We start from the raw sequence: 14,194 nt of genomic DNA, 5'->3' as shown, positions 1-14,194 counted from the left end.
CATCAGGCACACACACACAGACATACATGCAGGCAAGTTTTCCCACACATCAAATGAATTAGTTGTCCCCTAACTTAAAGCAATGCTTGTGAGAACTCGGAACCTTTCTGATTTTAACTTTGGGAAAATGCTTAGGTGTTTGGTGAAACATTTCACCTGTATGCCTGCCTTCGCGACTTCCTTGAGTTGGCTTCCTTCTTGACTAATAGTTGTCTTTCTTAGCTCAGTGCTGTCTCCTAATTCTGAGAGCTTGGGCACTCAAAACCCTAGGGGAAGCCACGAGCACTTGGTTCATTTTTTCCCTGCTCTCCCTGAGGGTGAGATTTCAGACGGCCTTTCAGGAGCAGCAGGGTATAATTTCATCAGGCCTCCATTAGAGATCCACTAAGAAGCCAGGTGGTGGTGGGGGCATTCCTTTAATCCCAGCACTCGGGAGGCAGAGGCAGGCGGATCTTTGTGAGTTCGAGTCCAGCCTGGTCTACAAGAGCTAGTTCCAAGACAGGATCCAAAACTACAAAGAAACCCTGTCTCGAAAAAAAAAAAAAATACAGATGCACTATGAGAGGGCACCAGCTGCCTCGCCAGATCCCTCATCTCAGAGTCCCTCCCCTCACATGGGGCTGGAGTTCTAAACCATGCCCCCAGTGCAAATGGGGGTGTTTCAAGACAGGATTTCTCTGTAGTTCTGAATACTCTTCTGGAACTCGCTGTCCTTTGTTGTTGTTGTTGTTTTGTTTTGTTTTGTTTGAGACAGGGTTTCACTGTGTTGTCCTGGCTATCCTGGAACTTGTTGTGCCCACCTCTGCCTCCCAAGTGCTGGGATTAAAGGTACATACCACCACTACCCGCAAGTATTTTTATTCTAATAAATACCTTTCCCTTCATTACTTGAACACGGAAGGAATACTCTACTAAATTTTATATAGACAGGGTCTCACTTTGCATACTAGGCTCACCTTGAACTCACAGAGCTCTGCCTCCTGATGCTGAGATTAAAGATGTGCGCCACCCTGCCTCTGCCTCCTGATGTGAGCCACCACATTTAGCCATCTTTTTTTGTTGTTTTGGATTAAAAAAAAAATCTTACTATGGCCTGGCAGTAGTGGCGTGAGCCGTTAATCCCAGTATGTGGGGGGCAGAGGCAGGCCAATCTTTGTGAGTTCAAGGCCAGCCTGGTCCACAGAGTAAATTCCAGGACAACCAGGGCTTTACAAAGAAACTCTGCCCAGTCCTGAAGCACAAACTTTGCAGGTGACAATGTCCGGTGGCCACTGTGGGGAGCCAGCCATGATAAACTAAGTATGAACAGGTCACCCAAAGGAAGTTCTTTATTTCCAACCATTATCACCTGCCAGAGTAGAACTCTGGCCCTCCATAAATTTAACAAGAGGCCCAAGTCTCAGCAGTTTACCTGTTGGACTCTAGTGTCCAAACTGAGAAGGAGTCGCCCCTAGAAACCACCTCATACACCACAGCCGATGCAAAAGCATGAGGATTTTATTAATTCTGTCATGACAGGGTCCCTCAGCATTCAGGAAGCCGTGAGACCTCGAATAGCTGGTACAGTCTACTTTTAAAGGAGAAGGCCCCATAGAGACAAGAGGGGTTGTTCCTTGACCATTATGATTGGCTTATTCGAAAAGGGCTAATACCAATAATTGACTGGAGAACTAATGTCAGATCAGATGAGGTAAGAGATCATTTTGACCCCGTTTCCCAGGGGACTGAGTCAAAACATACGTGTATGGGTAATTGTTCAGGAACTGAGTACGTGCATGTGTAGCTGTTAGGTCCTTAGTTCCCAGGGAGGAGGGGAAGCACTGAGGCACAGAGGCTGAGAGGGTTTGGAATTGTCAGAAACGGCTTCACAATTGTCTAAAATCTTACATACCCTAAAGTAATACCTGGTGGCAGGATAGAACCACAAGCTGAAACGACCCGAACCCCACCCAAGAGCAGACCATTCAAAGGGAATGCCTGGCATTCCAAGCACCTTAGATAGAAACACCTGCCAGCACACAGTCACCAGGACAACCTAGACAAATGTCAGCCAATCAGGAGTCCTGAACCTCAGAGACCCCCCTCACCCACCACCTTTACTACTATAAAAAAAAAAAAACTAATTCTAATTGAGGTCAGGGCTCTCCGGTTAGTCCAATACATTGGACATGCGGTGAGACCAAGCTTGCAAAGTTGATTAAAATAAAGACTCTGCTTTTACGCAAGGGACTCGGTTTCTTTGTTGGCCTTGAGGGAATTTGGGCATAACAGCCACACCAGCGGTCAGATCACCTTTGTACAGGGTTGAAAGCTGCTGTCCTTGCCGAGTTCCCAACCACAGACATTCATGGCGTCAGGGCTGTTGCAGAAGAGGTGTGAGGGCACAGACTTGGAGGCCCCAACTGGATCCTCCACTGAGAGTTGCCAGTCTCTATCTATGGCTTCATAGACGTTGACAAATCTCCTTCAATAAGGCTAACAAACCAGGTATCAGACTTTCAGCAGGGGACAGTCTGGCAGCCTGTGAAAATGTCTGCTCTTTTATAGAACACAGCTGGACAAGGTGGAATTTGAGCAGGCTTAGAGATCGACCCAAGCAGACACGTGAAAAATCTAACATCCAAGACAGACGGATAAGTGTATTCCCACTCAGGTGGTGTGCCTGAGAGAAGTGGACATAAATGTGAAGACATAAGGTAGGGGGAAGAGTCTCCCCTTTCAGCAAGCAGCCCAGCCTTTCCCAATACCCTGGCATTGTCCTTCAGCCCTGTTTTGAGTGCAGGCCTTCACCGACTTTGCTTTTGCTCCCTCAAACTACCTAGTTCATTACCCAAAGATGCTCAATAAATATTGGATAAAACATTTTAAATTGGGGGCTGGAGAGATGGCTCAGCTGTTAGGAACACTGGCTACTCTTCCATAGGACCCATGTTCAAGTCCCAGTACCCATATGGCAGCTCACAACTGAAAAGTTTTTGTACTCCGATAATCCTCTCTGCCGACCCAGCAATCCAAATCAGACCAAATTAGAAAAAGTCCAGGTTTAATGGATAAAATGCTCCTGGATGATTTTCCAGTCCCCCGAAAGGAGACCCAAAAGGGAGACTGGAAAACCTTGTGTCTGTTTTCTGAGGGACAGTTTAAATATCCTGTGGGAATGGTCTTGAGCATTTCTGGGGGAGGGGTCATCATCTGGCAGACTTTTCTGAGATGCAGCAGGGTTTGGAGAGAGATGGAAGAGGGGTTTTAGGGTAGAACCTTCACCAGAACATTCCAGATTCTTTGGGTATGTGTGGGGAGGCGGAGTTGGGGGTTGGTAAGCTCACACTCAGCAGGAGGTGTGGGTGGAGAAGGGGGGGGGGGGGAAGCAGTCTCCATCAAAATACCTTTCTCCAGAGTGAAGGCGTCTGAATTTAGAAACATAGTAAAGAATATGAAAACGCGAATGAAAATAATAAAACGCAGAAACATGTAGGACAGTATCGGGAGGGAGTTTTTCAGTGAGTACTGAAAATTCACCTGTGTTTAATTTCCAACTGCTTAATATACCGCTGACCGCAAGAGGTAGGCGCTAGACAGAAGACTGCATTACCATACCAATGAAAGTCACAGCTGGCTACATTCATCACGCTCACACACTAGACCAAACACTCCCTGGGTGGAATCCCAAGTTATTTCCATAAAAGGAACTGGAGCTTAGTTGGATCCTCAGACTTTTAGGCAGGAACCAACTACTTCCCTAATTCAGGAGCACGAGGTCTGGCAACTAGCCACACATGTTGACAATAGCCTACGAGAAGCCGAACTCTCCACTTTTCAACTAGGTGGGACCTTGGTTTGAGGTAGAGCACAATAACCTTGAACGAACCAGAAACTAGTCCCAAACTCCATGACCTTTGGCCTCTTTGGACCTCCACAGAGAAGCACTCAGTTAACTGCCATCCTGGAGACTTCAGGCCTTTGTTTCTTGAGGAAGCAGAAAAGGCAAGTTGCTAGGAAAAGAAGAGATTAGCTAGCTGTACTGACAAAGACGAATGTGCCAGGAAGAAGAGCAGACAAGCCACATCTTGGAAAACTGAAGGGTGGAGGGTCCCAGCTGCTGGACGGATCAAGTGTCCTGAATAGGTACCCACTTGAGCCTGGAGAGGTGGGACCAGCATGGATGTCCCAGTAGCTCGGCAGCCAAACGGGTAGTGAAGATCATGGGTAGGGTCCTGCCCATTAGGGTTCAGGAGACCTAAGAACTAGCTGGTTTTTTGTTTTGTTTTGTTTTGTTTTTTTCAAGACAGGGTTTCTCTGTAGCTTTGGAGCCTGTTCTGGAACTAGTTCTTTTAGACCAGGCTGGCCTCGAACTCACAGAGATCAGCCTGTCTCTGCCCCCCTAGTGCTGGGATTAAAGGGTGCACCACCATGCCCGGCAGAGCTAGCTGTTTAAGGAGTGTTCCGCCCCTGAGGAGAGCGGGGTGGGAAGGTTATGACTAGGCAAGAGCATGAGAAGAACCACCCTGCAAGAATGCAGAGAAATGACAGTCTTAAGTGAGAAGGAAAGGGTCCCATCCACCGCCATGACAGAAATTGGCAAGGGGGTGATGTTAAAACAGAGTAAGTAGTTCCAGTAAAAAGTCAATGAATTTACCTCTGCGTGCAGCATTACCCTAATCTAGGTGAGGGCAACAGGAGTCACCAAGTCTGGGCCGTGTCAGGGCTGAGTAGTTCAAAGACTAGAAGGGTCTCAGACACCAATGGTAAGGCTGGACAAACCACACAGGGGCATTCTGATTTCCAGTGTCCAGTGATAGCAGACTGGGCATGGCCTCCGTGGCAGTTGAGGGTAAGGGTTGTATGGTGATCAGTAACTCTCCTGGTGGCATTTAGGCAGGCTCTTGGCAGAGTTGACGTGGGCTGAGCTCTGGCGGGATAGAGCTTCATGGCTGACTTCCCTTGTCCCCTTTGTGGGGGTCCCAGTGGCCTCAGGGCAGCTGTTAAGGCTTGAGCTTGGGAGCCCTTCTGTTGCAGACTTGTCTGTCGGGAGGACTCAGCTGCCTCTTTTCCAGTTTTACCAACTGCTATGTGAGAGTTAGGGACCTTCCTCAGATTTTTTTGTTTATTTTTTTTTCTAATATCTGGGGCTGACTGAGAAATAAGATGGATTGCCAGGACCGTGGCTCCCACTGGGGAGGCTGGGTCAAGTCAAGTATACTGAACTATGGTCTCTTGTAATCAACTTAGAAAAAATGAGCCGGGCAGTGGTGGCACACGCCTTTAATCCCAGCACTTGGGAGGCAGAGGCAGGCGGATCTCTGTGAGTTCCAGACCAGCCTGGTTTACAAGAGCTAGCTAGTTCCAGGACAGGCTCCAAATCTACAGAGAAACCCTGTCTCAAAAAACCAAAAAAAAAAGGGGGGGGGGAAGGTCAGGGTTTTCATCAGCTAGCTGTATAATCTCTCAGAGTTTATCAAGATTAAAACTTTAATCCAAGATCATTTCCATCCCTTGAAAGAGAAAGGTGACCATGATGAGGTCTTGCCTCTGCCGCCCGTTTTGACCTGGGACTGATAAGTCCCAGTATGGTCCTGTAGCTGGCACTGCCACATCCCCCACAGGGACCATACTATCCACCAGGTGGGTCTGGTCTGTATACTGTCTAGCTGCTACCAGAACTCGACCTCGGGAGTGAGTATGGAGGCCTGGGTGTCACAGAGGTCATGCCAGGTCAAATCGTAGGCCTGGGACAGAAGGAGAAACTCCTTGTTATAAACAGGAGGATTAGCAGAGAAGGAGCCCAGCCACTTTTTCTATTTGTGAGTGGTCCTGATGAGAGAGGGGAGCAAGGACTGGAACAATTCCACTGGCTCCAGCTACCTCTCAGAGAGGGCAGAGTAGGGCAGGAGTTTGGGAAGAGACCAGGGAGGTTTCAGGGGGATTAGGCCAATGTGTAGGAGACCAAGATGTGAGTTGAAGCATGGAAGGAGAGGGAAGGCTGGTAGGAGGAAGGGGAGGACAGGAAGAGGGGTAAGAAGGAGGGAGTTGACCCTGGACCTTTGTCCCAGAGGTGGGTGAAGCGGGAAGGGGTGGATGGGGAGAGGAATGAGAGGGAGGTTGGCCAGAGAATGGAGCTTGTGGCCCCATAAGAGGTGGGTGGGTAGGCAGAGTTCAGGATAGTAGGGGAGGGGCCAGGGCCTCCAGCGGCATGGTCAGGGCTGAATTTTCAGGGTCCCAGATTCCAGATACGTGGGAATCTGGAGGCACTGTGACCCTAGGCAACAAGACCAGTACTGTGAGACACTGGCTACTAAGGGCAGGAGTGTAGTGCCCAGAAACTGCGGACATATGGGAATTCTGACTACTTGTCTCCACTCCAACAAAAATTTTCAAGGTCACGGAGGATGAAACATTCGAGTCCCATTGACTCGAATTGACATATTGAGGCCCAGCCTTAATGCAGAGAAATCAGGCATTCAGGACATATGGTATCAGCCCCAATTTAAAGAAATCTTATAAAAGAATGTTGGGGGATCTGGTTTCCAATGGCAGGTGACCATCTCACAAGTCTATGCTGGGGCCCAATACAATGCGTCCACTGTGGTAGGCTTTAAGTGGGAGATTCCCTTGAACAGAATATCTGAAGAAGGGACTCCCAAGGGGCAAAGGCAGGTGTTTGTCCTGGTCATGGGCCTGGCACGGCCACATCTTTGGCAGGACACCCTGAAAATTGGAAGAGGCCCAGGGTGTCTAAGGCAGTGACTTGAAAGGGACAATTTACACAGTCGAAAGCCAATCTTAGCCTGGCGGAGGGCAAGTGTGGGGGACAAGGGTGTTTTTCCACCATGTGACCCAGGCTGGTGGAACTCCAAATGAAAAGTTTCTGTACCCCAATAAGTCTCTCTGCCTATGCAGCAAACCAAATCAGACCAAACCACAATCCATTAGAAAAAGGTCAGGTTTGCCAGGAAGTGGTGGCACACGCCTTTAATCCCAGCACTTGGGAGGCAGAGGCAGGCGGATCTCTGTGAGTTCCAGGACAGGCTCCAAAGCTGCAAAGAAACCCTGCCTCAAAAAAACAAACAAACAAACAGCTGGGCAGTGGTGGCACATGCCTTTAATCCCGGCACTTGGGAGGCAGAGTGGGGCGAATATCTGAGTTTGAGGCCAGCCTGGTCTACAGAGAATAAATTCCAGGACAGGCTCCAAAGCTACAGAAAATCCCTGTCTCGAAAAACAAACAAACAAACAATAACAACAACAACAAAAAGCCCAAGTTTAATGGGAAAAATGCTCCCAGATAATTGTCCAGCCCTCCAGAGAGGAGACAGGAAAGAGAGACTGAAAACCACATGTCTGTTTTCTGGGGGAGAGTTTAAATACCACTGTGGGAGTGGTCTTGAGCATCTCTGGGGGAGGGGTCATCATTTGGCAGACTTTCTGAGATGCAGTAGGGTTTGAAGAGAGATGGGGAAGGGGGCTTGGAGTGGAAGTTCCACCAGAGCATTCCACCAGAGCATTTGGTCTATGGATGCCAGGGGCTGGGGTGAAGTTTCCACCTGAACAACAACTGTCTGTGGCTCTAGTCCCAAAGGATCTGATGCCTTTTTCTGGCCTCCAAGGACACTGGACACACATAGTACACATATGTTCAGGCAAACATTTATACACATGAAACAAATGAATAAAATTGTCCCAGAAAACATTTTGATCTATGTTACCAGGATATTGTTTTGACCAGGCCCTTCAATGGGCATCTCATAAACTCTATATTCCTAAATTTGGATTCCTTTGGCATTACAATTCATAGTTTTAAATGTTCACACAAAAAGAGACTGCACCTCTTTTATTTTTTTATTATGGATAATTGGCACAAAGTTCACTGAAGAGCATTTGCTTTTTATACAGATTTCCAAATAGAAAAATACATTAACACAAAAAATATGGATATTTTATATCAAATTTTAACCATTTTCAAAGAGAATACAGGTTTTTGGGTTTTTTGTTTGTTTGTTTCCAACAGACCAAGGCAGTTCTTGTGTGGGTATCTATCACACACATTTAACCCTGTGCCAGGTTTGGAGCCAACAAGACTTGAATCTCACTGTGGATCTACTTCTTGAAAGCAGCATTATGCAAGCATTAACTTATTTTTATTTACAACAGAACATTTAGAAGGTGATAAACTCCACTGAAGTCTTAGAGTAACTTTGGAAGGCACTGCTGTGCATCGGCCTGCCCCTTGAAACACAGGACATAGTTTAGATAAAGTCAGCAGCAAAGGCCTCAATGACAACCTTGGTGTTTCAAAGAGTTCTTCATTTCAGCGACAGAAAAAGCTTAGCAGCCGTGGCTAATTTTGCTGGCGAGGGAATCAAGGACAATGACAATAAATGACGGGTGTTGAATTTTAAAAGCCTCTTAAGGGTTGGCGGGTACGATGACTCCACCTTTTGGAGGGAGGTGGTCCTTTTTTTCCCCTCTGAAACAGGGTTTCCCAGTGTAACCCTGGCTGTCCTAAAACTAGCTCTAGACCAGGCTGTCCTCAAACTCAGATCTGCCTGCCTCTGACTCTAGAGCGCTGGGATTAAAGGCCTGTGCTGCCATTAACCAGGTGATGGCTCCACCTTTAATCCCAGCACTTGGGAAGCCGCGACTGGCAGATCTCTGTGAGTCTGAGGACAGCCTGGTCTAGAGCTAGTTTTAGGACAGCCAGGGCTACACAGTGAGACTCTGTCACTTGAAAACTACCACTCGAACATTTTCCTTTATATTTGTATTACTAATTACAACTATTACAAGTTCTGCCAAACAATTAGTATCCAAAAAAAAAAAACCACCCACAGTTTTTACTTTTTAAAATTATAATTGATTTTTCCCCCCTTGGTGAAGTTCTTTGGGAATTTTGGTTTACTTTTTTAAAGCCACTTTAAATTTTTCTCTGAATGGAATACCTTAGGCCTGAAGAAGTAGAGTCTATGAAGAATTTTTTTTTTTCAAGACACGGTTTCTCTGTGACTTTGGAGCCTGTCCTGGAACTAGCTCTTGTAGACCAGGCTGGCCTTGAACTCACAGAGATCTGCCTGCCTCTGCCTCCCTTTGGGATTGAAGGCGTGTGCCACCACCACCACCCGGCTATGTAGAACATTTTAAACCACCCTTTTTGGGCTAGAAGATACTGAGGCAATAGAACACAACACAAGGTCTTGGCAAGATACACAAATACACAAATGCTCATATTCCCAGTGAAAGTATAGACAACAAAACACTTTTCTTAAACTAGCATACAAACGTGACTTTAAATACAGACACTGATCTCTCTCCAGATAGCAAATAAGCATGTGTTTTAATTAAAAAGAAATATCTTTGATTACACTAATGGGAGAGAAGACAAACTGGGAAATAGCAATGACACCCAGCCTGAAGGTAAAGTCTGATTAGGAGTCGACAAATGAAACTACAGTCTGAAGGTGCCAGACAAAAATATAAATATGAAGAGAAAAGCAAGAAATCGTTTCTTAGCATGCATACAGCAGAAGCACCAGCTATGCTCAGCCGTGGACTGAACCAACAGACCACAAATAAACACCTGAGTCTCCATGACCCTGAAGCCAAGAGCCAGGAAATCTGACTTCACTGACTTCCACTACTTCCCCCACCCCTGTTCTGCAAACCCTTCCCGCCACCACCGCACCTACCGTCAACCCAGCCTACAGATATGGCTGTAATTTGAATGTAAGTCTTCAAATTTGTGTCAAATTGTGTCAAAGACAATGCGCTGAAAGGCATTGGTCCAAGGTGTACATATTAGCATTCAAGTGTTCTAGAAGGTCAACTATGGTGTGGACTTTTAAATCTGGATTAGCCTTTCATTGCTCAGAGATCCCAATGTTTCTAACGAGACTCTAATGAGACTCCAGGTCTATCTGTGCTATGGCAGGTGGCGGTACCATCAGCATTCTACACCACAGATGCAACCTTTCATGGCTGCAAACTCTTGAATCCCTGAATGACCTGCCACCATGGGCCTAGGCTTTACAAGGCACTTTTGGCTCTGTGAAATAGTTCTCCCAATTCTTGGATACGTAAAGCTGCAACAAGTTACAAATGGATGCTGAGTTAATGTCTACTGGAGACGAGGAGAAGCAATTGGCATTCGATACAGTGTTATTCACCGCGGGCTGGATCTCTGTAGCACAGCTCACAGGCAGGAGCTCTGGGCCCCTGCAGTGCACACCTGGAGTCTGCTCAACAGCCACACAGCCCCTTCTCCTTCTCCGCACTTAGCTGATCTGCAGAAGTGTGGCCGTTGGATCGCACCACACCTTCTGGAATCCAGGACTTGTCCACACACCGTTCCATCCGCTTCATTATCAGGTCCAGGAGCATCTCAATTGCTTGGTTTATGTTCGTCCCATTGGCAGCACTAGTTTCAAAATAGGGGATTCTGGAAGGACAGAAAAAACTCAGTTGACAATGTGGAAGGGGGGACAGCTACCTTTGTCCATAATTTTTTTTAGCCATTCATAATTTAGAGAATAATTTTAGGATAAATATACATGATAACAGTATGACTTCAATAGGGACCAGAGAGGAGGCAACACTATCCCCATGATCATAATTCAATGTGGCAAAATACAAGGAAAATGAATCCCAGTCCAGTACGTGTCTCTCTCAAAGCAGTTCCTTCATATCTCATTCTTCAACATGGTATCCTTTACCAGAGCCTGCCTAAGACAAACTCCAGCTTAAAGGAACGAGATCATTGTAACTAGCTTAGGCCAATCAGTGCAGGGCCGGGTCTGCACTTGTCTCTCTCAAACAGTAAGTCATCCTGAGACAGAATGTATATGTAAAGAAAACTGGACTTCTATGAGGAGGGAAGGGGTAGGGTAAGAATGTTGTCTAAGAAACCGCTGACATCTGCCCCCAGAAAACAGACCCAGTGTTTTTCTAAGAGAAGGCAGAGGCCCAGCAAAATTCTTCAAAGATCTTGAAAGAACGGTGCTCAACTTCATTTGGAAAAGCAAAAAACCCAAGATAGCCAAAACAATCCTATGCAATAAAAGAATCCCTGCCTTCAAACTCTACTACAGAGCTACAGTACTGAAAACAGCCTGGTATTGGCATAAGAACAGACAGGAGGACCAATGAAACCCAATAGAAGACCCGGATATCAATCCACACATCTTCGAACACCCGATTTTTGACAAGGAAGCAAAAAATATCAAATGGAAAAAAGAAAGAATATTTAACAAGTGATGCTGGCATAACTGGATATCAACATGTAGAAGAATGAAAATAGACCCATATCTATCATCATGCACAAAACTCAACTCCAAATGGATCAAAGGCCTCAACATAAAGCCAGCCACACTGAACCTTATAGAAGAGAAAGTTGGAAGTACATTTGAACACATTGGGAACCACTTCCTAAATATAACCCCAGCAGCACAGACACTGAGAGAAACAATTAATAAATGGGACCTCCTGAAACTGAAAAGCTTCTATAAAGCAAAGGACACAGTCAACAAGACAAAACAACAGCCCACAGAATGGGAAAAGATCTTCACTAACCCCACATCAGACAGAGGTCTGATCTCCAAAATATACAAAGAACTCAAGAAATTGGACACCAAAAGATCACATAATCCAGTAAAAAAAAAAAATGGAGTACAGACGTAAACAGAGATCTCTCAACAGAGGAATCTAAAATGGCTGAAAGACACTTAAGGAAATGTTCAATATCCTTAGTCATCAGAGAAATGCAAATCAAAATAACTCTGAAATTCCATCTTACACCTGTAAGAATAGCCAAGATCAAAAACACTGGTGACAACTTATGCTGGAGAGATTATGGGGAAAGGGGGACATTTCTGCATTGCTGGTGGGAGTGCAAACTGGTTCAGCCCCTTTGGATGTCAGTGTGGCACTTTCTCAGAAAATTAGGAAACAACCTTCCTCAAGACCCAGCAATACCACTTTTGGGTATATATCCAAAGGATGCTCAATCGTGCCACAAGGATATGTGCTCAACTATGTTCATAGCAGCTTTGTTTGTCATAGCCAGAACTTGGAAACAACCTAAATGCCCCTCAACCTAAGAATGGATAAGAAAAATGTGGTACATTTACACAATGGAGTACTACACAGCAGAAAAAAATGACATCTTGAATTTTGGAGAATAGATGGAGCTAGAAAACATTATTTTGAGTGAGGTAACCAAAAAAATTATGTGTATGTGTGCATATGTGTGTATGCACGTGAGTGCAGGTGCCTCCAAGGACAAAGACAAAAGAAGGTGCTGGATCCCCAGGAACTGACATTACAGACAGTTGTGAGCCACCAAACATGGACGCTAGAGACCAAACTCTGATCCTCTAAGGGCAGTAGGTCTTTTAACCACTGAGTCATCTCTCCAGCCCTGGAAAGGCAATAAAAAATTCTCAAAGTCAGGCAGGCAGTGGTGGTAGACGCCTTTAATGCCTCCTTTAGTCAGGAGGCAGAGGCAGGCAGATCTTTGTGAGTTCGAGGCCAGCATGGTCTAAAAGAGCTAGTTCCAGGACAGGCTCCAAAGCTACAGAGAAACCCTGTCTCAAAAAACAAAAACAAAAACAAAACAAAACAAAAAAAAAGTGAAAAAAATCACAAAGTCTGAGCCTGAGAAAGTGAATATAAAGAAAGGACTAGGAGCCCGAGAGATGCTCAGCACTAAGAGCACAGACCGCCTTGCAGAGGACCTGGACTCAGTTCCCAGCACCCACCCATATGTAGCCCCAGTCTCGGGATCAGACACCTGTTTTCCACAGACACTATATGCATGTGATGCTTAGGCAGATATGCAGCAAACCACTCACATGCATACAAAATACAGATAAGCAGTGTTTTGTTTTGTTGAGACAGGATCTCTCTACATAGCCCTGGCTGTCCTGGAATTCGCTACTTTGGCCAGGCTGACAATAAACTCAGAGATTTCCCCCGCCCCCGCCCTCGTCCCGGCCACTGCCTCTGCCTCCTAAGTACTGGGATTAAAGGTGGTGTGTGAACTGGCCTGGCCTGTGATAGTGTGTAGCAAGCTTTCTTGGGCCACCAGCCCCCAAATCATGACACAGAGATTTATTATTAATTAAGAATGCTTTGCCTTTGCTTTGAAGGGGTTAAACTCTCTTCAGTTTTTACAATTGAATGCACAGTTCTCTGAGAAGTATAAAACAGCTGTCTTTTCCAACCAAGGGTCATTATTTATCTACAAGGTCCCTTACATTCAGGGGAGAGAGAGAGAGAGAGAGAGAGAGAAAACAAACCCAGAGGGCCTAAGTCAGCCTCGGTATATCAATGACAAACCCAGCAGCCCCTTTCTGAGTCACAGCCAAGCTTGTACAGATGTATCCAAAAGTGATAAGACTAGACCTCAGTCAATTAAAAATATACTAATATAACTGCTGCTTGCTCAACTAATTATATAACTGACCCTGAAACTCCCCTTAGCTGTGCTTAAAAGGAGTCTGCACATCCTTCTCGGGGTCATCGCCATTTTGTACAAGTGAACGACCCCACACGCATGCGGTATAATAAACACGCTTTGCTCTTCCATACTGTTTGAGTCTGGGGTCCTCCTTCAGGGTTTCCTCAGACCCTACAGCTTAGGCTTGTTTCTAGCTAAGTCTTTTTTTTTTTAACTTAAACTAGCCCATTTCTATTAATCTATGTGCTGCCCCAAGGAGGCTCATTTACCTCATCTCCGTACTATCCGTCCTGCTTTCCTGCCTGGCTGCTTGGCTGGATCCCCTTGTCTCTCTGCCCACCAGCCCCACCTATTCCTCCTCAGCCTAACTGTTGACTGATCAGCTTTTTATTAGACCAATCAGATGCCTTAGGCAGGCAAGGTAAAACACCAGCACATCTTTTCATAGTTAAGCAAATGCAACAGAAACAAGGGCAACACATCTTTACATAATTAAACAAATTTAGCATAAACAAATGCAACACACCTTTACATACTTAAACTAATATTCCACAACAGTGGGGTACTCCTTTAATCCCAGTAGGGAAGCAGAGGCAGGTAGATCTCTGGGCATTCAAGGCCTGTCTGGTCTTCAGAGTGAGTTCCAGGACAGTCAAGTCTACACAGAGAAACCTTGTCTTGAAAACCAACCAAACAAAACAACAATAAAATGATAATAATAAATTTAATTAAATAAATAAGGATTCT

The 14,194-nt window shown here is 45.7% G+C and overlaps 1 protein-coding gene across 3 annotated transcripts in view; it reads right to left on the bottom strand.

Annotated features, from left to right (window-relative positions):
* Window positions 1-7,822: 7,822 nt before the first annotated feature.
* Window positions 7,823-14,194, bottom strand: part of Rab27a (RAB27A, member RAS oncogene family) — a 50,898-nt gene continuing 44,526 nt past the window's right edge. For all 3 annotated transcript variants that reach the window (XM_048423199.3, XM_048423200.3, XM_085689379.2), the window contains exon 6: window positions 7,823-10,429. In XM_048423199.3, coding sequence (XP_048279156.1) covers window positions 10,231-10,429 — 199 coding nt within the window. In that variant the 3' untranslated portion in view covers window positions 7,823-10,230. The remainder of the gene's footprint in view (window positions 10,430-14,194) is intronic.

Source organism: Myodes glareolus, chromosome 4, assembly GCF_982192425.1.
Source record: "Myodes glareolus chromosome 4, mMyoGla1.1, whole genome shotgun sequence".
NCBI classification, from domain to species: Eukaryota; Metazoa; Chordata; class Mammalia; order Rodentia; family Cricetidae; genus Myodes; species Myodes glareolus.
The sequence above is the reverse complement of the archived record's forward strand: the minus strand, read 5'-3'. Positions and strand labels throughout refer to the sequence as shown.